Genomic DNA, 26,826 nt, shown 5'->3' on the forward strand with positions numbered 1-26,826 from the left:
GGAGATATACTACACGGCAAAATGAAGCACCAATATTGTACACGCTCTCACCTATTAGTGTGACGGTTGGCCGCCATTACGTTCTTAAAGCGTCATAGATTATCTCACAATACGGCAAATTTTGTCGCACACACCATGCGTTCAACTTCGCCTTCACGATGCTTCACTTTTTTGTATGCCACACTCCGTCCTACTTTTTTTAAACGTCTATGTAGGTATATTGTGTATAGTAGTGTGGTAGGTGATTATCAATTTCATAATTTAATATTCAACTATTGCGACAAGCTGTCAATCAGTCGCTTAAAATAATAATCTAGAGTTTTAACGCCTTTGAACCAAATGATAACATTAAGCAATGCTTTGACAAAAGCTTAACGTGCCCTTTGATTTCGTTGGCTATTGGCTCTGTATTAAGTACAAAGACGTGATAAGTATGTGTTTTTGTACACTAAATAATGTGTACAAAAAGTCTTACTTGTGCCCAAAATTCAGATTGTGTGCACAGATTTCACACCTCATTTTTTTAACTGAAAACTTCCATAAAACCTTAATCCGAGTCCAAATTTATTGCTGGGAAAGTCATATAAACGGTAATTTATTCCAGCAAGCCAACTTTCAATATTCAAGAACGATAATATATTATACCCCAGAACTTTATGGTTTAATTTTATTCAACTTTCCAAATTAATTGATTCATTGCTTCTTCAAATATCTTTCTCAATATTTGTTACTAGCTTTTGTCCGCGAGTTCATACAGGTGAAGGAGTCATGCTCTTACCTATATGTGTCGTTGGTAGTTACAATAGTTTGCTTTTAAACTGTAAAATACTCAAGTCAAGGAATTTCATCAACATTTTCATAAAAGCTTGTCGATTTACCGTGCACTTGAATCAGGAGCTGAATCTCTTTATTTGGTGAAAATCCTACTACTATTATAAAGGCGAAAGTTTGTATGGATGTTTGTTACTCTTTCACGCAAAAACTACTGAACCGATTACCATGAAATTTGGTATGTAGGTAGCTGAAGACCCAGAATAACACATAGGCTACTTTTTATCCCAGAGTTCCCGCGGGATTGATAGGGTTTCCATGCGGACGAAGTCGCGGGCGGCCTCTAGTACAATATAATTTTTCAGATTTTTTACTACATATCATTCCTATGTATGTCGTAAATGGCGACTAAGCTTTATAAACTTGAGAATCCGCTTGTAAGCGATGGGCAACAACCAAAATTATTTATTCGTATGATATTACTAAAGTCAGAAATTAAGGTAATAAGTCATATAATGTAGGTAAAGAATTTTAACAAGTATAAAAGTATATACCGTAATAATTTTTGTTGTATCATTCTATTCGTTGTGAGAAAAGGCACCAAAATTCAATTATCAGAAGCCGATAAAGAAAACAGATAGGGAGCGCGTGTAAACGCCAAGATGAAGCGTCAATCTAGATTTATTATTCTTCAATTATATAATAACCAATTTCATTGTTGCAGGATGCGGGAGTATGTGGAGGAAAATGAAAAGAATGATCCCCTCATACACGCGCCAGACAAGAAAAACAACCCATGGGCTGAAAAAGGAAAATGCATCATCATGTAATCTATTAAATAAGTAAAAAACAAAAAAATATCACCAAATTCTAAAATACACGATTCAGGTACGACGGGTGATGATGATGATGGTGGTCTGGTTGATATTAAAGAAACGATTGGTAATGCTCAAGATTATGTTGATGAAGATGATGAAACACCTGTTTTTGATGAGCTAATTGATGATACTGCCAGACAATATTTACAACTGAGAGTTGTACAAATCATCGAGCGTAGTGAAGCCAAAACTCCACACGTTACTCTATTTATGTTCATGTAGCCTTTTGTTCCAAAATAAACAAATCTAGTCCTTATAATTATAACATGTAAAGAATGTACATTTTGACTGTGCGTGACGCAAGGATGTACTTATGAATGTTTTATTAAAAGGTTAAAAATGGTTGTAAATACGTTAAATTTTGTATTTCTAGTAATAGAATGTTTGGTCACGAATCTAACGGTAGAGGTTACTGGAAGGATAATAGCGAACGCGTTAAAAGTGTAATGCAAAAATGTAAAAAAAATAATAATAATTTATTTCGATGATATAAAGCCGGCAGATAAAAAAAATTATTTAATTTTGTTATTTGGAAAATAACACCTTGAAAATTACCTATGTTTTGGTTTTTGTTTTTTTTTATATTTGAATTTGATTGAACCCATGCAGTTCCATACAAAGTAACGCAACTTCCCTATACATCTCTTTGTATGGAGTTGAAGTGGATTCGTGTATGGGTCAACTAAACTGTGCTGCATTCAAAGCCAGTTTGGTTGGTCCATGGAGAAACTTTAATGAATTTTGTTTAATTTCTTATAAAGAAAAAAAATTAAAAACAATTAAAGAGATCATCTTCGCCATCTGAATCTAGTAGCTAAATCGGTAACGATAAATGGGAGGATTCTTTGAGCTCAAGAGTTTTCACATTTAGATAATAATAATAATAAAATTATTAAACTATAGGGTTAATCGCGAATCACAACTTAACAACTATTTGCTGAATCACATGATTAAGGTATGTTTGAGAGTAAATTGGCAATAAGTGAATGAATATAAAGACAATGATGTTAAACGTAGTGCAGTGAAAGTAAATTTAAGGTAACATGAAGGATTAAACATAATCTTGTTCAAAACAAACTCTAATTGTTAAGCTGAATTAGGATACTTTTTTTATGAACACAGGTACATTCCGCAGTGCCATTATCTAGTAATGCTTATATAATATATCTCTTAGCGACCTTCTATATTCCAGTTTCAATATCATATTAATATCACCAGCGTTAATCACGATCCCTTGCATTTATTTTCATCGAAACTGCTTTTTTATCACACTCAAGCTTTCATTTAAATACTTCTTCTCCTGGCATTAAAATTATAAGTAATTAAATTCTATTATCAACTACAATTTTTAAATTTAGCACTTGATTAGCATAGTATAATTCAAAATTAAATTGAAATGAAAAATACCTAAGTCGTTCAAGGTTTACTTATTAAAGCAAACTATCGTAGTTTCCTAATAAACTTCTTCTAAATTGTATCTAAGATTTTCAGGTTACAAATACTGAAACTTTTTTTTGATCGTGCGAAATTTTAAAATTTCTGCCCGATGTAATGAAAAGTTTTGGTATTTTCGACCGTGTAGAGCTATAACTAACATTCCATTTAAAAGGATTGCCTCTAATCCAAATTCTTGATTAAAATAGAAAGTTTAAACTTACGCACTGTAGATAATTATAGATTAAAATTAAATCTAACTTTAATTAAATTTCTAAACTTAAATACCTTCCCTTACCATATCTAGACACGAAGTATGGAAAATCATTCGGGCTGTGAATACTTCAATTGTTTAAGACGCTTCACCATCGTCAGTAGTCAGGCCGTCACCTATAGATATGCTTACACGGACAATAACTCACATTCATACAACCAGTACTGTTTCAATAGTAGCTTCCATCAAAATTATTTTGTCACATTCCAGATTTGTCAATTCATTATACGTACTTCTTTAGGTTACATCTTCAATAGCATTCTTCTATCGCCTGCTAGCAATTTCTATCATAGCTTCGTTATTTACATCCCTATCTCTAATATAATTTCCATATTATATCTATCCTTTATTAGCATAAAAATAGTCATAATTAGGAAATTAGCGATTAATTAGTAGAGCTACTTAAGAAACATGAATCAAAGTTGTTTGTTAATCTATATGATAAAATTGCAATTCAGAGCATTAACCTTAGAATATAAATAAAACGATAATTGTTAATTTAAAATATTTAGTTGATAAATTAAGGGATCTCATAAAAAGATGGCGAAGCTTTTCTCTTGGGGGTAATATTTTCGGTTTTTTTAATCTTAGGGTAATTTTCAAGGTGATATTTGTCGGTTGATTTATTAAGTTTCGTTCATATTTTATTATAATTTATTCCACTGTTATGCTAAGTTTTAACCAAAGATTTCTTTGTAACGTGGGTATTGTCACCGCATATAAAATAAAATTTAATAAAATAGAAATTGAATGGCGCTTTTTTAACGTAATATCTAGTTCTAGAATTAGGGCGTGAGATGAATTCTTCAGGGGTCGGCAATGTGTGATGACTACCTTAGAATAGCGGGCGTCTTAAGGCCACGGTAACCACTTACCATATCGTGGGTCGTTTGCCTGTCAATAGAAAAAAGAAAACATTGCTTAGCGTCATTCAATTCCTATGTTTTTTAAACTAAGAATAACTTAAACGGTAATTTTTAATGGATTAATCCGAAATTTAATAACTAGGTAAGGGTGATATTGGAAATGATTTTTTTAGAATCAGTAGGCTAAGATACCGTATGTTATTATTAATAATGTAATCAGTAATCACTGAAAATAAATGAAAATCTGTAATGTGTGTGGTTTTAATTTACAACATTTTTATTCATACACGAGCTGAGCTCGCGACTTCGTCCGCGTGGAATAGTTATTTTGGGCATCATTGAAGATAATTTTCCCCATTTTTTTCACATTCTCTATTATTTCTTCGCTCCCAATAGTTGCAGCGTGATGTTAAATAGTCTAAAGCCTTCACCGATTAATGGTCTATTCAACACAAAAAATATTTTTTTATTCAAACCAGTAGTTCCTGAGATTAGGGCGTTCAAACAAACAAACCAACAAACTATGACAAAATATGGGATGCTCAAGCGGGATTTCGAAAGGGAATGGGATGTACTGATCAGGTCTTTTCCTTGCGGTGCATAGCCGAAAAGTTTTTGGCCAAGAGTCAAAAAGTCTATTGCACATTCGTAGATCTGGAAAAGGCCTATGACAGAGTTGAGAGGAATGAATTGTGGTCAGCACTTTCTATGCATGGGGTAAGCAGTCTCTTAATACGAGCACTGAAATCCTTATATGAGGATTCGAGTGCTTGTGTCAGGATAAACGGAGCGCACACTGAGTGGTTTAAGATTGAGAAAGGCGTTAGGCAAGGATGTGTTGCGTCACCGTGGCTGTTCAACCTATTTATGGATAGCTGTTTGACAGATTTGAAAGAGTCTAAAAGTGGATTAAGGATGAATGAGTTACTCGTCAAATGTCTGCTCTATGCCGACGATCAGGTTATACTGGCGTCATCAGCGGAGGAGTTACAGGAGATGGTAAACTGTATGCATGAAGCTTTAAAAGAGAAAGAATGAAAGTGAACGTAAGTAAAACTAAAACACTGGTTTTTGAAATGGAGAAAGAAATGACAGCATGTAATATTTTGATTGGAGGAGAAAAAGTGGAGCAAGTGAAAGAGTTTGTATATCTAGGATCAAAGTTTACATCAGATGGCAAGTATGATAGTGATATTGAAAGGAGAGTGAACGCGGGGAACATGGTGAATGGAGCTTTGCATGCCTTTATGAGCAGTCAGAAACTATCCAAAAAGGCTCGACTGGCTGTGCACAGGGGCGTGTTGGTCCCGACATTAATGTATGGGAGTGAAAGTTGGGTATGGCAAAAGAAGCATGAAAGCAGAATAAATGCAGTGGAAATGAGAGCGTTAAGGAGTATGATGGGTGTGAAATTGAGTGACAGGATAAGGAACAGCGTGATAAGGGAATGTTGTGATGTGAAAGAAGATGTAGTTACAGGAATAGAAAAGGGTATGTTAAGATGGTTCGGTCATGTGGAGAGGATGAATGAAAGCAGGTTGACTAAGCAGATATACAAGGAGAGTGTGGAGGGAAAGGTCGGAGTGGGAAGACCTAGACGAACGTATCTTGATCAAATTAAGGACGTCCTGGTAAAGGGTCAGGTCAAAAGTACCCGAAACCGCCGAGCTTGTATGAAGAGAGTTATGAATGTGGACGAAGCGAAAGAAGTATGCAGAGATCGTGGCAAGTGGAAAGAGGTAGTCTCTGCCTACCCCTCCGGGAAAGAGGCGTGATTTTATGTATGTATGTATGTATGTAAACCAACAAACTCTTCAGCTTTATAATATTAGTATAGATTGTGAGGATATTGGTAAGTTGGCCATTTTCCATTTATGCTACCATGCAAGCGAAATTTAAATCTCTACAAAAGTCTAACAGATAGATTTTCGCGTTTATAATATCTTTTTTTTTTTCCAACACTATGTTTTATTAAGGTTTAACAAATAAAGATTAAAATGAACTCAAGACTAAAGCCTTCTGGGCACACATTCCCGCATATTGATGCTTTGCAGGGACTGTAAAATTTTAAAATTGAATTTTAGTTTGTAAGCGTTTTTTTTTCCTTTCGTTTTTATAAGTAGTTGTACCAATAACTTGACATTGACTTGATATAAGAAAGCTGGCCGCTTTTTAATATCTACGTTTAACAGATAGATTTAGATATAATATCGTAACGTAATATCATCATTATCATATCGACTGTATAGCCTGTAACAGCAGTTAATGATAATGCTTACATTAAGCCGTGATCATATCGGATGTAATGCGGGATTTCCAGATTACATTGTAATTAACGCACTAATTACGATACTGATGGGCTTTCTAAATTGATAGGGTAAGGGAATTTCATGTCTGAAATAGTACATACATACTTACATATGATCAAGTCTATATCCCTTGCGGTGTAGACAGAGCCACCAGTCTTGAAAAAACTGATAGGCGACGCTCAGCTATCCAGCTTTAAGATAGAATTGAAATTCAAATAGTGACAGGTTGCTAGCCCATCGCCTAAAAGAAGAATGCAATGTTTATAAGCCTACCCCTTAGTCGCCTTTTACGACATTCAAGGGAAAGAGATGGAGTGGACCTATTCTTTTTAGCACTGGTGCCGGGAACCACACGGCACGGCAAGCAAAGGATTAATACTGATTTTTAAATGAATTCATTTTACAAGGCATTGACTTAAATATTAATTTAAGCTATTTTATTTTAATAAACATTATTGGATTTCTGAACGCACAGAATTTCATAATTCCACACCCTTCATTATTTGGCGGGAATTTCTTTGGCTTTATTATTTTAGCCTCAAATTGCTACCTTCCTTATGTACAGTCAACACAAAACATCCTGAAGGAACGTAATATAAAAAAATATTCTTGGTTAAAATAAATTTACATATTCTTCTTTTTCAGTAAGTACCCTTTAACAAACTTAACGGGGGTCGGAATAATGTTTAAGTTTTTTGCAGAACTCGTATTGGATCATATTAACAGATTCAGTCTTAATGTTTTCTCTCAAAGTGAGGGCATCGGTAAGTATATAAACTAATGTGGATAACTTCGTTAATAGTCATTGATACACGGCCGAATGGGATTTGAACACCTGCCTTTTGACCGTTTCGACCACTGTACTCTCCAACGCTCCTTAACGCTATGCATTAATTTCTTTTACGTTTTACTACAAAATCGTTAAATTAAAATGCCCTTGCTACTAGAACTACTACTCATATGGACGCAGCTAAAATAACTGTTATTTTATGTCGATATATATACATACATCCTATTTAATATTATAAATGCGAAAGTTTGTGACTATGTCAGGATGTCAGTATGGATGTTTGTTACTCTTTCACACAAAAACTACTGAACCGATCACGATGAAATTTAGTATGTAGGTAGCTGAAGACCCAGAATAACAAATAGGCAATTTTATCCCGGAGTTCCCGCGGGATTGAAAGTGTTTCCATGCGGACGAAGTACATACATACAATCACATCTATTTCCCATGCGGGGTAGTCAGAGCCAACAGTCTGGTAAAGACCAAAGGCCACGTTCAGCTGTATATCTTAACGATAGAATCGAGATTCATATAGTGACAGGTTGCTAGCCCGTCGCCTAAAAGAAGAATCCCAAGTTTATAAGCCTATCCCTTAGTCGGCTTTTACGACATCCATGGAAAATCCATCCATTTTTTGTCGACAGTACTTAGTATTCGGAGTTTACAGTATAACTCGTAAAACTCTACTCTTATTAACCGTATGGACCAAGTTCGTAATAGGTTTATTATGATTAGCAAAAATTTTCTTCTAACGGGATAAACTCGTAAGCAAATTATGGTGAAAAGTTTGTTAATTCATTTATTTTTTCATATAATCACGTCTGTACCCTTTGCAGGGTAGACAGAGCCAGCAGTCTTAAAAGACTGACAGGTCACGTTCACATGTTAGGCTTAATTGAAGAATTGAGATTCAAATAGTGACATGTTGCTAAGCCATCGCCTAAATGAAGAATCACAAGTTTATTAGCCTATACCTTAGTCGCCTTTTATGACATCCATGAGAAAAAGATATGGTGGTCCTTTTTCTTTCTTTAGAATAGAATAGAATAGCATAGAATAGATTTATTTTTAAAATTGGATACAAGGTAACACTTATTGACGTCACATCATTTAAATCTAATTATAACTACTACCGCTTCCAAAGCGCGTGTGTTGAAAAAGCGGCGGAACAAACTACATTGCAGCATTTTCATTGGAACTGCTGGGAACCACACGGAACTGTCTGTACATGTTATTTTATTTTTTTAGTATTTTGTTAACGCCGTGCTTATTTTGCATAGCAAACACCCGCATACGAAGCTTTTGTACGTAAGTAGGTAGGAACTCTAAACCTAGAATATTGCACGAAAATATTGATGAATACATACAGATATATTACATCAAAGAAGCATGAATTAAGCAACACTGCCTACCCCTCCGTGAAATAGGTGTGATCTTATCATTTGTAAGTTACAAAAAAAATATAGTAACAGATACATTTTTGTGTTTGAGTTATAGCGGGCTTTTTAATAGGAGAGATTCTGTGTATACTCATATTATAAAGCTGAAGAGTTTGTTTGTTTGAACGCGCTAATCTCAGGAACTACTGGTTCGAATTGAAAAATTCTTTTTGTGTTAAACAGACCATTTATCGAGGAAGTCTTTAGGCTATATAACATCACGCTGCAACTATAAGAAGCGAAGAAATAATGGAAAATGTGAAAAACGAACGGGGAAAATTATTCACCCTTGAGGGTTTCAATGATGCCCAAAATAACTATTCCACAAAGACGAAGTCGCGGGCACAGTTAGTATCGGATAAGATCCTTTGGATTTTGTGACATCGTGCCGGCTTTGTTTGCCTCCCGCCCATCTTCACCTCCCGGGGTATCCCATAAGAGCGCGTGCGCACCCCGAACCTTCTCGTTTGGTCTCCTTCAGCGATCACCAAGTTAAGTAGCTCGCTATCCTCAGGCGGGTACAAGCTGGATCTCGTGTCTATAACTTGAATAAATCTCTGTTAAAAATTGTAAAACTAGTCCAATAAAATCCTATGAATTTATAAATTATCTCTCATCATCATAAACCACAATATTTTACCTGTCACAATGCATGTATTTTTCTCTATAAGATTCATGGTGTCCCGGCACCTATATAAAAAAGAACAGTACCACTCCATCTCATTTCCCATGGATGTCATAAGAGGCGACTAAGGGATAGGCTTATAAACTTGGGATTCTTATTTTAGGCGTTGGACGAGCAACCTGTCACTATTTGAATCTCAATTCTATCATAAAGCCAAACAGCTGAACGTGGCCTATCAGTCTCTCCAGAACTTTTGGCTCTGTCTACCCCGCAAGGGATATAGGCTATATGAATGAATTAATGAATAGATTTAAATCTAAGACCTTCAGATCATAAGCCTTGATTTAAATCTAAGCCCTTTACATCATAAGCCTTTTAACCACTGTTCCACAGCGGTGCCTTATCAATATTTCAGCATTTGGCAGCCATCCAAGACCGTGTCTGCCTGCTCTGTGACAGCTGCTGCCTTCGTTTTAATACACCTGCATTTATGTAGATTTCATCCCAGTCCAAAATCATGATGTTTGAGCCGCCGTGTTATGTCCACACGGCGACGGTACTAAGTTTTACAAAAATATAATATGTATTTTTCAATACGAAAACAAAAATATACTACATACATAAATATTAAAAACATATATCATACATACATACATATGGTCACGCGTATATCCCTTGCGGGGTAGACAGAGCCAGCAGTCTTGAAAAGACCGTAAGGCCACGTTCAGCTATTTGGTTTAATGATAGAATTGACATTCAAATAGTGACAGGTTGCTAGCCCAACGCCTAAAAGATGAATCCCAAGTTTGTAAGTTAAGCACACTAAGAGATAAGCTCTTAGTGTGCGGATGTCGTAAATACATATATCCACGTCTATATCCCTTGCGGGGTAGACAGAGCCAACAGTCTTGAAAAGACCGTAAGGCCACGTTCAATTGTTTGGCTTGATGATAGAATTGAGATTCATGTAGTGACAGATTGATTCCACTTTTAAGACGATGGACTAGCAACGTGTGTTAATTAGCGATTATATGTTATCTTATGTCTCTTTCAACATTCATAAGTCAACATCAACATTCATAAGTCTCTTTATGCAAATTCGTCGCTTTAGGGTACTCAAAGCTACAGTAAATATGACATACGAATACCTCTTTCTTCTACAGGGGTTAAAAGTATTCTTGCAACCAACAACACAGTTACACAGAATTGGGTGTGCGCCAAACCTTATGTGACGTGATTGAGCGACACGTTTTGTTGACAGGGTTAACCGATGGCCTTAACCCTCAAGCGCTTACATATATATTCGTCGTCTTTATCCCTTACGGGGTAGACAGACCCAGCAGTATCGAAAATAGTGAAAGGCTGTATGGTTATGATTAATGTGCTGTCTGGTTTCTTTAGAATATAACCACTCCATAATTATAACCAATATTAGCCCATGAACGTCGTAAAAAGCGACGAAGGAATAGGCTTATTAACTTGGGAATCATCTTTAAGGCGATGGGATTTCATCAATTACCCATACAGCTGAAAGTGGCTTTTTAGTGTTTTTTAGACTGCTGACTCTGCCTACCCTGCAAGGGATGCAGACGTGAACGAGTGACGTTATGCATGTACGGGTTGTGGTTAAAATAAAATATTTCTTGCCATTAAAAAATGTTTAGTCGCTCTATTCGATGGCCTCTGTGGCGCAGCGGTAGTACGCTTGTCTGTGACACCGGAGGTCCCGGGTTCGATTCCGGCCAGGGCATGATGAGAAAAGACCTTTTTCTGATTGGCCTGGGTTATGGATGTTATCTATACAATTTATTATAAAATGTAGCATCGTTGAGTTAGTATCTAGTAACACAAGTCTCGAACTTACTTCGAGGCTGACACAATCTGTGTAATTTGTCCCGTATACATTTATTTATTGAGATCTTTTCAGCGCGTCGCCACCTAGGACCGTCCATAAAGTTAAACGTGGAAAGAAGAAAATGTCACGGTTAATATTTAACTAGATACCCTCTCCAATATCTATGAATTATTAAAATCCTTTGCAAAACATCTGCTCCACTGTATATATTTTGAAATCGAAGCTAAACAAATGCACGCTGCAATTTCAGAGGATATTGCCGGCTGGATATCGTAAACTGGATAAAACTGGTTCATACCGGTATTGTAAATTAAAAAGGTAACAGAAATAAAAAATTGCAGATGATGTCAAATCTGCAAGTATAAATAAATATACACGGTACAAATTACACGGACTGAGTTACCCCTAAATTATTCGAGACTTGTGTTACGAGATACTAAATCAACGATACTATATTTTGCAATAAATATTTATATAGATAAACATCCAAGACCCAGGTCAATCAGAGTTCGTTTCTCATCATGCCCTGGCCGGGATTCGAACCCGGAACCTTCTGTGTCACAGACAAAGCACTATAAAAAAATCTGTACTGAAAGAGAAGAAGTATGGGAACAAATGGTCGAATAAAGCCGTGCCGTGTGGTTCCAAGCACCAACATACCAAATAACTATGACCACTCCATCATTCTGGCTCTGTCTACCCCGCAAGGAATATAGATGTAATTATATAAATGACTGAATAAATTTGAAAACAAGAAACAGGTGGCGTTAGTAAGTAAGGAGGGAGGAAAAAAAGAGAAAAGTCACAATACACTGTGTCATTTCTTAATTGTAGTAGGAAAAAATCAGTACATACATATAATCACGTCTATATCCCTTGCGGGGTAGACAGAGCCAGCAGTCTTTAAAAGACTGAAAGGCCACGTCCAGCTGTTTGGCTTAATGAAAGAATTGAGATTTGAATAGTGTCAGGTTGCTAGCTCATCGCCTAAAAGGAAAATTTCAAATTTATAAGCCTATCCCTCAGTCGCCTTTTACGACATCCATGGGAATGAGACGGAGTGGTCCTATTCTTTTTTTTATTGGAGCCGGAATCCACACTACACAAAAAATATATATACATACATATAATCACGTCTATATCCCTTGCAGAGTAGACAGAGCCAACAGTCTTGAAAAGACTGATAGGTCACGTTCAGCTGTTTGGCTGAACGTGGCCTACTACTATGTAGCCTAAAAAAAAAATATATATTTTTAAACTATTACGATTCCTAAAACGTAGGTGGAGCTCATTCTGTTAACATTTTATTTTGAGCTCTATACGCGAGTCCCCGTGCGGATATACCTTAGGATTTGAGGATTAGCAAATGGCCCAGAAGACTGGAAACAAATGTTTTTGGTCCCCTTGACTTTCAGAACGTGAGGAGTCATTTCGACGAGGAGTCAACTTTCTTTACCTTCTTCCAAGACCTAGATTAAATAAGTCAAGTTTTTTTTAAAGTGCTGTATGGTTTCCGGCGATTCGGGATAGGAACACTCCATCTCTTTCCAGTGGAAGTCGTAAAAGGAGACTAAGCGTGTAGGTGCACATTCATAAAGCTGCTCCCATGCTGGCCAGTTTTGTGTCTTCCTGTGGAAACTGTAAAAGTCAATCAAAGAACCTAACTCATATTGGATCATTATTACACATTCAGACAACTGAATGTGCAGGTTTCCTTACGATGTTTTCCCTTACCGTAAAAGCATCAGTTAGTATTCGAACTGATACCTGGATTTGAACCTATCCTAGCTTGCGAATTTAGTCGGGCACCTTAACCCTTCGACCGCCGCTGCTCTAATTCAAAAACCACCCTATTGTTTCAAAACGCCCCGCCCGATCTTACCAAAAATCAAATTCAAAATTTTTAATTAATTATTTATTATAGGATACTTCATATCGCTTTATAATTGTCAAAACTTTTGGTTTCACAACATTGGTTGACGTCCAAGGCGACAGTGCAGAAGAAGCGGTAACAAACTGCACTGCAGCATTTTCTTCAACAACGTCAACTTCACAAATATCCAAACCAAGAATAGAATTAGAGAATAAGATAGAGAGAATACATTACCACGTCAACGCCTTACCGTCTAACCGTATAAGGCGCTATCACCTCGCAATTTTTACAACCCTATTATCCATTCCTGTCACGTTTCCCTTAAACACATCCCCGCATCCTTATCCTAAACCAATAAGGTCCAAATTGCAGCCAAATAACCTATATATCACGTGCCAAGAGCGAACTTTCTACAGTAATTCGATATGGACTCAGTAAATATATTTTCGTTGGGTACGTAGTTTGTCTTGGATGTAATTTTGTAAAAGAGTTTTCAGTTTTCAGGTGTGCGAGTAGGATTTTGAAGTGAATTTGAGATAGATAGATTTTGTTTTTTTTTTTTTGTTTTTTTTTTTTTTGACAAATTACACAGATTGAGTTACCAAATTACTCGATGTAAGTTCGAGAATTTTGTTACGAGATACTAACACAACGATATTATATTTTATAGATATATAGATAAACAATATATAAATAATAATATAAATAAATAAATAATACTTATATAACTAAACATCCAAGACCCAGGCCAATCTATCATTAAGCTTAATTTTTCTTTTCAAGACTGTTGGCTCTGTCTACCCTGCAGGGGATATAGACGTGACTATATGTTATTCCACATTGTTCGCTGATAGCATTTCTTAATGAAATTAAATAAATGTAGAAAAATATATCCCTCAGCTCTCATGCGCAGAAGAACGGCATTGTTTTATCAAAGAATTTATCAAAAAATGTTCAGCATTTACACAGAATAAGCGTTGACTCATAAAATAACAATGGCAAGGAAGGGGTGACCATAATTTTAAACAATAATGTCTTCTCTTATCATACGAAAGATTATTTTTATTTACCTACATATACATAAATACATATACATGGTCCATTACATTATGGTCCCACCTCTTTATGGAGAAAAAGAGAGATGATGATTTTGTCTTGGTGCCGTGGGGTTCCCAGGACCAATATATAAAAGAATAGGACCACTCCATCTCTTTCCCATGGATGTATTAAAATGTGACAAAGGAATATGCGATGGACTAGCAATCTGTCACTATCTATTTGAATCTCAATTCTATCATTAAGCCTAACAGCTGAACGTGGCCTGTCAGTCTTTCAAAACTGCTGGCTCTGTCTACCCCGCAAGAGCGCGTCGCAATGTTCGAATTGTGCAGGTAAAGATTTTTTAAATACCTATTTTTTTTATCAATTGCTTCCCTAGATGCATTCCCATGATAATTATGAGTTAAAAAAATCACTTTATTATGTCCTTCTCAGTTTTCATAACTATGTATCGACTATGGAAACATTCATACATAACATACATAAAATCACGCCTCCTTCCCGGAGGGGTAGGCAGAGACTACCTATTCCCACTTGCCACGATCTCTGCATACTTCCTTCGCTTCATCCACATTCATAATATAGATATGACTATGGAAAGTTTAATATAATTCTTCAAATAGATTTATCTATTGGAAGTAACTTACAAATAACAAAAACACATTTTTTGTTTTTTTTTTTTAAATAATTTACGTATTTCCGCGTCAAACACAACACCTGGTCACCCTAACCGCAAGCATAAAGCATCGGTGACACCGTCCCGAGTAAGTTTCATTTAAAATTCTATTCCGCTTGAAGCACATAAATACACGTTTGCGTCAAAAGTTAGTCTTCTCCCCCGGCTGTGGTCCCAAAGCGCAACCTATCCAATTTGGCAGCATTATACATGAAGGTCTTCTTATTCTGGCGTTAATCGAAGAATAGGACTGCTCCTCATCTTACCCATGGATGTCGAAAAAGGCGACTGAGGGGAAGATTTATAAACTTGAGATTCTTCTTGTTTTAATAGGCTGGCAACTTGTCAGTATCTGAATCTCAATTCCATAATTAAACTATACAACTGCACGTGGCCTTTCAGTCTTTTTAGACTGTTGGCTCTGTCCACCCCGCAAGGAATATGGACCTGACTATATGTATGTATTCTTAGTTAAAATTCTCATCGCTCTATAGAGAAGCATGATATACGTCTTTGGCCATAATCCTGGATTGATTAAGTGAAGTTTTTACACGAAGCGTCTCCCGTCTGACTTCCGAAACCTTTACTGGTGAACCTAACCTTTATTGAATCATGGTTACAGATTCAGTTTCCTTATATTTTCAATCACCATAAAAACCTACCTGATGTACTGGTTTTCTCATGATGTTTTATCGGTTAGCATTGAAATTAACGACATGACTCAGAACAGCGTTCACTCATTCATTCATATAGTTATGTCTATTTCCCTTGCGGGGTAGACAGAGCCAAAAGTCTTGAAGAGACTGGTAGACCACGTTCAGCTGTTCGGCTTTATGATGGAATTGAGATTCAAAAAGTGACAGGTTGCTAGCCCATCGCCTAAAACGAGAATCCCAAATGTATAAGCCCATCCCTTAGTCGCCTCTTAAGACATCCATAGGAAATGAGATGGAGTGGTCCTATTCTTTTTTATGTTGGTACCGGGAACTACACAGAACAGCGTCCTTGGTTTATGACCACATTGAGTGAGTTCATTCAAATCTAACACCATAACAGTTTTATCACTTACACTACAGAAAGCGTCAGCTCCTCAACCGTCTTCTCCAATTTGACAGCATTATTCATGAGGTTGCGATGTAGGAACCTTCGTCTAACTGATTTTAGACGCACGTAGCATCCATTAGGCAAATGATTTGGGTATTTCGAAGAAAACGCGTTTCTCCTTTTAGGCGATGGGCTAGCAACCTGTCACTATTTGAATCTCAATTCTATCAATAAGCCAAATAGCTGAACGTGGCCTATCAGTCTTTTCAAGACTGTTGTCTCTGTCTATCCCGCAAGGCATATAGATGTGACCATTTGTATGTATGTACATCAAATTTAGTTTTATATGCCCATTAGTTACACCAGACGCTTTATCGAAGTCTTATAAATGCCAATAAAGAAACTAGTGAACTGGCTACAATCGTCTTAACTTTGCATTAGAAACGTCACAACGACTTAATTCCCATTCTTAACTTCACTGACAAGTCAGTTAATTATTAGGCTGGATTAGTCGTGTAAATTTACACGCCGCCACCCTAATTACTGGGACCGGAAACCGAAGCAACTTATAGGGAAAAACAGAACGGTTTGATTGACAAGATGTAGCGATTTTTTTGTTTTTTGTTTTTTTTTTTGTCTGCGTGGAGAGATGAGCAGTTGGCACACACAATTTATTTTCTATGCTGCCATTGACATTTCAGTCTTCTGCATACTTGTGTTAGTCTCTGGCCTGTCGACGGCCTCTGTGGCGCAGCGGTAGTACGCTTGTCTGTGACACCGGAGTTCCCGGGTTCGAATCCCGGCCAGGGCATGATGAGAAAATAACTTTTTCTGATTGGCCTGGGTCTTGGATGTTTATCTTTGTAAGTATTTATTATAAAATAAAGTATCGTTGAGTTAGTATCTCGTAACACAAGTCTCGAACTTACTTCGAGGCTTACTTAATCTGTGTAATTTGTCCCGCATATATTCATTATATATTAATATTTTTATATATTTTATTTTTTCTTTTAACATCACATGAAGAGAGTTATGAATGTGAATGAAGCGAAGGAAGTATGCAGAGATCGTGGCAAGTGGAATGAGGTAGTCTCTGCCTACCCCTCCGGGAAAGAGGCGTGATTTTATGTATGTATGTAACAAATAACACGGGCTAAAAGTAATGTTTAGCCCGTGTTATTTGTACATAATTCAATTTAAACGGATAATTGATACAAATAATTTTTTTAAGGTGTATTTTTTGGTACCTTTATATTTTAAGATATGACAATTATACACACATACATATATATAGTTACGTCTATATTACTTGCGGAGTAGATAGCGCCAACAATCTTGAAAAGACTGATAAGCCACTTTCAACTACTTGGCTTGATGATAGAATTGAGATTCAAATAGTGACAAGTTGTTAGCCCATCGCCTTAGAGGAGAATCCCAAGTGCAGAAGCCCATCCCTTAGTTGCCTTTTACGACACTCATGGGAACAAGACAAAGTGCACATGGCACTGAAATTAAAATTTATAAATATTGAAAGCAAAAATGAAAAAAAAAATACAAAATGTACATACGAGTATATACATACATACATACATAAAGTCACGCCTCTTCCGGAGGGGTAGGCAGAGACGACCTCTTTCCACTTGCCACGATCTCTGCACACTTTCTTCGCTTCATCCACATTCATAACTCTCTTCATGCAAGCTCGGCGGTTTCGGGTACTATATACGAGTATACTTATATTAAAATTTCTCTCATGACTTGGACCAAACCTCACGCCGACACCCGGAGGCCGGTCCGGCACCAAGTGAATTTGGTATTCTCACCCAAACTCGCCACAAGAGCCCCTCCCAGGGTTTATTGTGAGTTTGAAGTGAAGATCATTCATAATGGAACGACGCTGATTGGAGTTCCGAATTCGTATGGGTTCCTTTTCAATGACATTTAAGTAGAATTTGGATTTGATGCTTGTTAGTAATTATTCAAATACATACATATGGTCATGTCTATATCCCTTGCGGGGTAGACAGAGCCAACAGTCTTGAAAAGACTGAATGGACACGTTCAGCTGTTAGGCTTAATGATAGAATTGTGATTCAAATAGTGACAGGTTGCTAGCCCATCGCTTAAAGAAGAATCCCAAGTTTGTAAGCCTATCCCTTAGTCGCCTTTTACGACATCCATGGGAAAGAGATGGAGTGGTCCTATTATTTTTTTAATTGGTGCCGGGAACCACACGGCACCTTACTATATACTATACTATATACTATATTATTCAAATACATACATTAAATCACTCTTTTCCCGAAGGAGTAGGCAGAGACTACGTAATAACACTTGCCACGATCCCTGCATACTTCTTTTATTAAACGGTTTTATTTAGCTCACCCCGTTTGTTTTATTTATTCTTGGGTCAATTTATCCTTGGACTTGTAGGTTAAGGGTAAACTTGACCTTACCTTTCGAAAAATATCCTTTTAAGAAATATGAAAATTAAAGTAGGTATTTCATTATTAAAATTTTGTAGGTAAAAAGGATTGCTAGGAACTAGGTGAAAAATACCTTTTACGCCTTAACTACTGTACCGATTTTGATATATTTAGTTTAATTATAGTCTGAATGAATCAAAGTTTACTTTATTTCCTTTTCGGAATAAGAAAACGGATGATTTAACTTTGAACAAAATAGCAAAAAACGGCAATATGACAAAATGCTTATTTTTCGAAAAATATTGAAAACGTAAACGAATGATATGTATGAGATATAATGAGTCATGAAACATTGTGTGCAAAATTAACTGACATAACATGACCTGAAAACAGCAAAATTTGCGCAAAAAAAAGGGTAAATTAAATCAGACTTTGTATTGACCTGAAGTTTGTTACCTCCAAACCAAATGGAGGATTCTCATTTTAACGACGCCGTTTATATCAAAAAAAAAAGAATAGACCACTCCGTCTCTTTCGTATTGATGTCGCAAAAGGCGACTAACGGATAGGCTCATAAACTTGGGATTTCTTTTTAAGGCGTTGAGCTGGCAACCTGTCAATATCTGAATCTCAGTTCCATCACTATACCATGCAGCTGAACATGGCCTTCCATGGCCTTCCTTCTTTTCGAGGTTGTAAGCTCTGTTAAGCCCGTAAAGGATAAAGACGTGACTATAAGTATGTTTATTTACACTTCTGAAAGATACGCCCTTCTCATAATTAACTTTGAGATTCTACAAACGTGCATAAAATCACACATCTTTCTCGGAGAGGTAGGCAGTGAATTCATTTCTCTACTTCCCGCAATCCCTACATACTTACTAGAGCCTTTTCCATTATTCTCTTCATGCAAGCTTGACCATACTTTTTCTTAAATTAAATTATTATTTCGACCTTCCAATCGTCGCTGTATGAAAAAAAAAATCATACTTATAATTAACCCTCCGGACCCGGGTTAACCCTAGTGGTTAACCGGTTATAATCTCCATGATAAACGGACAAAAAGGCCCTTTGAAATAAAAAGCCCTGACACATGGTCCGGGGATGACTGACCCATGAATAATATGAGGGGAATAAATTTAATTCGAATTATATAACGAACTGGGATATAAGAGGGTAATTTATTTTTGAAGGTATGTTTGAAAGTTAGGTTATGTTAAACTTATTTTACTACATAGATACTTATGATCACATCTTATATATACAGCTGAAGAGTTTATTTGTTTGTTTGAACGCGCTTATCTCAGGAACTACTGGTTCGAATCGAAAAATTCTTTTTGTTTTGAATAGACCATTTATCTTTAGGCTATATAACATCACGCTGCAACTATTCGGAGCGAAGAAATAATGGAAAATGTGAAAAATAAACGGGGAAAATTATTCATCTTTGATGGCTTCAATGATGCCCAAAATAACTATTCCACGCGGACGAAGTCGCGGGCACAGCTAGTTGAGATGCAAAGATTGAGAATTGAGATACCTAAGTTCTTATTTTGAACTTCCGAAGACTGAATAAAACGGAAAAAGTAGTATAAAATCACGCCTCTTTCCCGGAGGGGTAGGCAGAGGCTACACCTTTTCACTTGCCACGATCCCTGCATACTTCTTCCGCTTCATCCACACTCATGCAAACTCGTCGCTTTTATCCATGTGATGAAGAAAATGCTGCAGTGGAGTTCGTTACCGCTTCTTCTGCACTGACGCTTTGGAAGCGGCAGTAAACTTAGTTTTTGATCAATGTATTTCACGTCAACCAATGTTGTGAAACCAAAAGATATGATAATTATTGAGTGATGTATAAAATGTCCCATAATAATGAATAAAAAATTTGAATTTCAATAATATAATTGTAAATAAGTAAAGCATAATATTTTGCCGCGATAACAAAAAAAGAAACTGTTTATATACAAGGGCTGTCACATATACATATTATATATGCCTTCCTAACAAGATATTTGCACAAAAACAAAGCTATCTCTTACAAGCAGATGGCATTGTTTAGAAACAATGAAATGCAAAGACAGTTGAGTTGACACAGCTCTAAAGGAGTCCTCAAATATATCTTTACATATAGTTTATATCATAGATGTATAAATTCCTCATCAGGTGGTTTATTCACTTATATAAATATTATCACGTCTATATGCCTTGCGGGGTAGACAGAGCCAACAGTCTTGAAAAGACTGAAAGGCCTCGTTCAGCTTAATGAGAGATCCAAATAAAGTAATATTGACAGGTTGCTACAACATCGTCTACAAGAGAAATTCCAGTCTTTTAAGCCTATCCCTTAGTCGCCTTTTGAAAAGAAGCGTAGTTTAGTGTTATGCATGGTACATATGTACCTACCGTGCCGTGTGGTTCCTGGCACCAATAAAAAAAGAGTAGGACCACTCCATCTCTTTCCTATGTATGTCTTAAAAAGCGACTAAGGGATAGGCTTACAAACTTGGGATTCTTCTTATAGGCAACGGGCTAGCAACCTATCACTTTATATGAATCTCAATTCTAACATTAAGCCAAACAGCTGAACGTGGCCTATCAGTATTTTCAGGACTGTTGACTTTTTCTACCTCGCAAGGGATTTAGACGTGATTATATGTATGTATGTATGTACATATATATATAATATATTTCTGATAACCTACGTGTACGTAAAAGGCGAGTACCTACAATTGATTATGTAAATATCGTCACTCCAAATAACATGTCGTTTATATCCGTCGTGACGTGATACGCTTTTCCGGGATAGTCTTCGCAAATAGACTAAACCGCAAATGATCGAACTAGGCCATCGTCCTACTGGAATTTTTACCTTGGGGAAAGAGGCGGGAACATTTTGGGGGACAGACTAAAATAAAAATGATTAAACTAGGTCGCCGTGTGGTTCCCGGAACTTGAAAAATAGGACTACATACGTACATATGGTCACGTCTATATCCCTTGTGGGGTAGACAGAGCCAACAGTCTTGAAAAGACTGATAGGCCACGCTCAGCTATTTGGCTTAATGATAGAATTGTGATTGAAATAGTGACAGGTTGCTAGCCCATCGCCTAAGAAAAGAATCCCAAGTTTGTAAGCCTATCCTTAAGTCGCCTTTTACCACATCCATGGGAAAGAGATGGAGTGGTATTATTTTTATTTGTACTGGTTACTATTCGAATCTCAATTCTATCATTAAGCCAAACAGCTAAACGTGGCCTATCAGTTTTTTCAAGACTGTTGGCTCTGTCTACCCCGCAGGCGATATGGACGTGATTATATGAATATATGTATGTGTGTATACATATTCAATTGCCTGAATATGCAGGATCCTCACGATATTTTCCCTCAAAGTAAGAGTTACTGATACCGAAGACCTACATAAATTTGTAAGTTCAGAATAAGTTAGTTTGACATAGTTAGATACTTGAGTGTAAGATCCGCTGTAATTGAAGTAAAAATAAATCAACATACTTACAATGTAAATTTGTTTTTTTTTCTTCAACGGGATAGACAGAGCCAACAGTTTTGGAAATGTCTCAAAGGCACAGCTGTTCCCCTTAAAAGACGAATAATTAGGTAATTAAAAATTCCTGTTCCTTGGTTGGCTTTTACAATTTGCACAGAAATAGAAGCAGCTGGTACACGATGTGTTTCTTTTATCGCCACCATTCTTATTCGCCTTTTCCATACATTCATGAGAAAGAAATGGTATTTTACGCGCTAATTTGACGCTACCTACAAAGAGCGCTGAATCTAGCGCTACTTACAAAAAGCGCCGAATTTAGCGCTACTTACAAAAAGCGCCAAATTTAGCGCAACTTACAAAAAGCGCCGAATTTATCGCTACCTAATAACAAAAAGCGCGGAATTTAGCGTTACTTACAAAAAGCGCTAAATTTAGCGCCACCTGCAGAAAACAACGAATTTACTGCAACCTACACAAGAATACAGGTTTTTTGTAAATCCTACGGGAACTATAGTTTTACCGGGATTAAAGGTAATGTCCTTCTCCAGACTTTTATATATACGCGAAATCTGAAGTTTGGTTCAGTAGTTAACGCGTGAAGAACAAACAAACAAACAAACTAAATTCCGCATTTATAACATTAGTTGGGATAATAATGAACGAACGAAATTGTACCTACGTAATTACAAAATCTATGGCTGAAACCGACACAACTAAACTAGAACGACTGAATTTCAAATTTGTCAGTCTTCGTATCGGCGCGGTCCGGATTCGGGACAAAGGGCTTTATGCAACGGTTGGAAGAATATTTTATGCATCCTGATTATTTTATACCCTGTGTCGCCATCTAGCGTTGAATAAATGATTGGTCGGGAACGAAACCTACAATGAATCTAGAGTCACAACTTCATATCATATACCTAGGTATTAAAGTCCCCCTATTTTATCTGTCTATGTACGTGGTAATCTCCGAAAATTGTGGGCGGATTTTGTTACTGTTTGTAAAAGATGGTTTTGCGGGTGTCGCTTCGTGTAAAAACCTGACTCACTCAATGCAGGATTCGTGGTCAAAGGCATACCCCGGGCTCCTCTCCAGAGTGGTGAGGATGCAACCGGGACTAAAAGCTAGTAGGAAGAATGTATTTATACATATATCTAGTGGGTAGATATATGTATTTATTTGTAGTTGTATTTCTGTTAATATATTATTATATTGTTGCTAAAACACAGTGACTTGCAACTTTTTAGTAAAAACACTAAAGGAACTAGATAATTAAGTAAAAAGTTTTTACTTAATTATCTAGTTCCTTTAGTGTTTGCCGGTTGACTGGAAGAGATTCCATCATGGGATAAGTCCGCCATTGCAAGTGATTTGCTTCTTTTATAACTATGTACTTGTTACTATGTAAATTTCTATGCAATAAAGATATAACTAACAAACAAACAATTCATTTCTTGAACAGGGAAAAATTACATCAGTAATACTAGTAGATACCAAATTAATTAATCATTTTACATGAAGTTGATAAAGATAATAACTTTTTGGATGCGGCAATATCTTCAATATTATATTCTATATATAATAGAATATAATAGAATATAATATTCTATATATATATATATATATATATATATATATATATATATAGAATATAATATTGAAGAACACAAACACGTTTTCCACACAACACACTAACAAAACACATTTGCACCCAATACATATATTAAACATCAAATCTTTTTTTTTTTCCTTCTCTTTTGTTGTAATAAATGGATTAGGTGCTAAGATTAAGGAAACACATTATATAAATGTTTTCTGGAGGTGGGCGTTGAGATCTGCGACACAGTTTCATAACTTCTGCAGATGTCATCGTTATCCTATGTTACTTAAATTGTACTTGTTTTTGTTTCCAAATAAAATATTTTTCATTTTCATTTCATTTTCATATATTCTTTTTTATTTACTTGAAACATGGTACAAATGGGTGTTAGAAATATATTATTAATAGGCACCTACACTATTACAATAGTTTCATCGCCAACCGATTCCATTACGATGAAGAATGCTGCACATTCAGACGGCTGGATGTGTAAAAAAGTCAACCAAAGAAAAGGGTAACAAACTTAGGGTTCTTCTTTTTAGGCGGCGAGTAAGCAACTTGTCACTATTGGAATTTCATTGGTATCATTGTACCTTACAGCTGATTAAGTCTTTTTATCTTTTCGAGACTGTTGGGTCTGTCTGCCCCGTAAGAGTAAAGACGTGGTTGTGTTAAAATGTTGCAAGACTACCGCATGATGACATCTTATTCCACTTAATCTCTATTGATATACATAAGACTATATATTTCCTAGAGACTTGTCCCCCCAGAAGCGATACAATGAGACAAATGCAATAACTATTAATGTACATACACATATTTTAGTTTTTTTTAATTAGTTATAGTTTTAATTTTGCTTAATCCAAAATGTTATATTAATTGGTTGATAATAAAAAGTAACGTTTATATATATACTAGCTGACCCGCGCAACTTCGTTTGCGTGTATCCCGCTACTTCGACAAATACAGTCAACGCACCAACACATATTGGATACTAATTTTCAATTCACAATAACTTCTCTTTCCCTTAACCGCGTTTAAAATATTAAAATGTTTTTTGGTTTCTGTGACTCTTCTTTGATCGCCCCCCCTATCAGTTTTTGGAAAAAATATTTAAGTAATGTACAGATTTTTTTTGTCTTATATGTATAGATCAAAGTCGTAGTACCTACTTTTTAATATTATTTATTTTTTATGTACCGTTTTTTTATATTTTTTGTTTTTTTTTTATGTACTTACCTACTTTTGTTATATACATCTAACTATTATTTTCTATAGGGACGCTGCCCCCGCCGCCGCGGCCGGCCCGTACCGTGCCGCAATACTAATATCGTGATATCTCCTAAACTATATGTCTAAATAACACACTGTAAACTGCAAAAATAATCTAAATTAAATGCTCGTGATGATGAACTTACTTATTTTGATAAGGATATATGTATTATTGGTTATATCACCAGTTAAACATCACCCAACGAATTAAATGTTTTTTTAATACAGAAAAGTAGTTTTTGTGACTTAAATAAAAAAGCTGGATATAAGTATGTCATCGCGGACTTTTTTGTAGAACTAATAAAGACCAATGTTTTTGCTATACATTGTTCTTACTTGTATCCAACGGTATAAGCGGCGCACGCACAAATGCAATCTTCAATTATTTTTCTGACTTCTTGGACATAAATCGCTATAACTCAGCTAATATAGTTTCAATGTATTTCAATTATATATAAAAACCTGTCGGAGAAAATACTTTTTCTATTAGTGAAAACCGCATCAAAATCCGTTGCGTAGTTTTAAAGTTTTATGCATACGAAGGGACTACAGACAAAATGGGCGACTTTTTTTTATACTATGTAGTGATATAGTGATATCGTAAAATAAAATTAAATTGCATACATACATATCGTCATGTCTATATCCATTGCCGGGTAGACAGAACCAAGTCTCGAAAAGTCTGCTGCTAGTGAAAGATGTTTGTCTTAATGTTAGAACTAAAGTTGCTAGCCCATCTCCTAAAAAACCCCAAATTTATAAGGCTATCTCTTAGTCACCTTTCACGATACCCATGGGAAAGAGATGAAGTAATCCTATGCTATTTTGTATCTGTGCCGGAAACCACACGGCACTGCCGGGAATGTATTACTTTAAAAATGAATGTACATGCAAATAAATGGTTGTTTGAAATTTTCATAATCGTATCTGAATTTCCTATCTCTCAGTTAGTTTCTAGATGCAAGACTGCAGTCTAGACGCAGCGCTGCGCTGTTTGACTTCGATTCAAGACAATTTCCTTCGTTATAGTTGATGATATCGAGGAATCTATTCGAACATTCTGCAACAGACATAGCGTGTATCTTTTAAGATACTATCGTTTCTAGACCAGACACGATAGTTTTTCTTCCTCTTTGTTACACATATAGGTATATAGGTTACATCTTCACCTCTGTTAAGTGGTGCAGGTTTTAATTGTGCTTACTGAATGGAGCATATCTAGTTTTACATAAACCTCAGCAGAGTGCAAATAATCATGGACTTGCAATGCGTATTGGCACGTTAGTTTTGCGTACCAATGATATTTTTTGACAAGAAAATTTCAGTAGTTAACGCGTGAAGAACAAACAAACTAAATTCCGCATTTATAACATTCGTTGGGATAATAATGAACGAACGAAATTGTACCTACGTAATTACAAAATCTATGGCTGAAACCGATACAACTAAACTAGAACGACTGAATTTCAAATTTGTCAGTCTTCGTATCGGCGCGGTCCGGATTCGGGACAAAGGGCTTTATGCAACGGTTGGAAGAATATTTTATGCATCCTGATTATTTTATACCCCGTGTCGCCATCTGGCGATGAATAAATGATTGGTCGGAAGCGAGACATACAATGAATCTAGAGTCACAACTTCATATCATATAGGTATTAAAGTCTCCCTATTTTATCTGTCTGTATGTACGTGGTAATCTCCGAAAATTGTGGGCGTATTTTGTTGCTGTTTATGACAAATGGTTTTGCGGAGGTCAGACGGGTGAAGCTTCGTGTAAAAACCTGACTCACCCAATCCAGGATTCGTGGTCAAAGGCATACCCCGGGCTCCTCTCCAGAGTGGTGAGGATGTTACCAGGACTAAAGTTAGTAGGAAGAATGTATTAATGTATACATATATCTAGTGGGTAGATATATGTATTTATTTGTAGTTGTATTTCTGTTAATATATTATTATATTGTTGCTAAAACACAGTGACTTGCAACTTTTTAGTAAAAACACTAAAGGAACTAGATAATTAAGTAAAAAGTTTTTACTTAATTATCTAGTTCCTTTAGTGTTTGCCGGTTGACTGGAAGAGATTCCTTCATGGGATAAGTCCGCCAATGCAAGTGATTTGCTTCTT

The 26,826-nt window shown here is 36.1% G+C and overlaps 1 protein-coding gene across 3 annotated transcripts in view; it reads left to right on the forward strand.

Annotated features, from left to right (window-relative positions):
• The window catches only part of LOC106142158 (guanine nucleotide-binding protein subunit gamma-e), a 29,080-nt gene extending 24,652 nt beyond the window's left edge, over window positions 1-4,428 (forward strand). For all 3 annotated transcript variants that reach the window (XM_013343822.2, XM_060947062.1, XM_060947061.1), the window contains one exon: window positions 1,496-4,428. In XM_013343822.2, the coding sequence (XP_013199276.1) occupies window positions 1,496-1,601 (106 nt within the window). In that variant the 3' untranslated portion in view covers window positions 1,602-4,428. The remainder of the gene's footprint in view (window positions 1-1,495) is intronic.
• Window positions 4,429-26,826: the final 22,398 nt, after the last annotated feature.

Source organism: Amyelois transitella, chromosome 12 (assembly GCF_032362555.1).
Source record: "Amyelois transitella isolate CPQ chromosome 12, ilAmyTran1.1, whole genome shotgun sequence".
NCBI lineage: Eukaryota > Metazoa > Arthropoda > Insecta > Lepidoptera > Pyralidae > Amyelois > Amyelois transitella.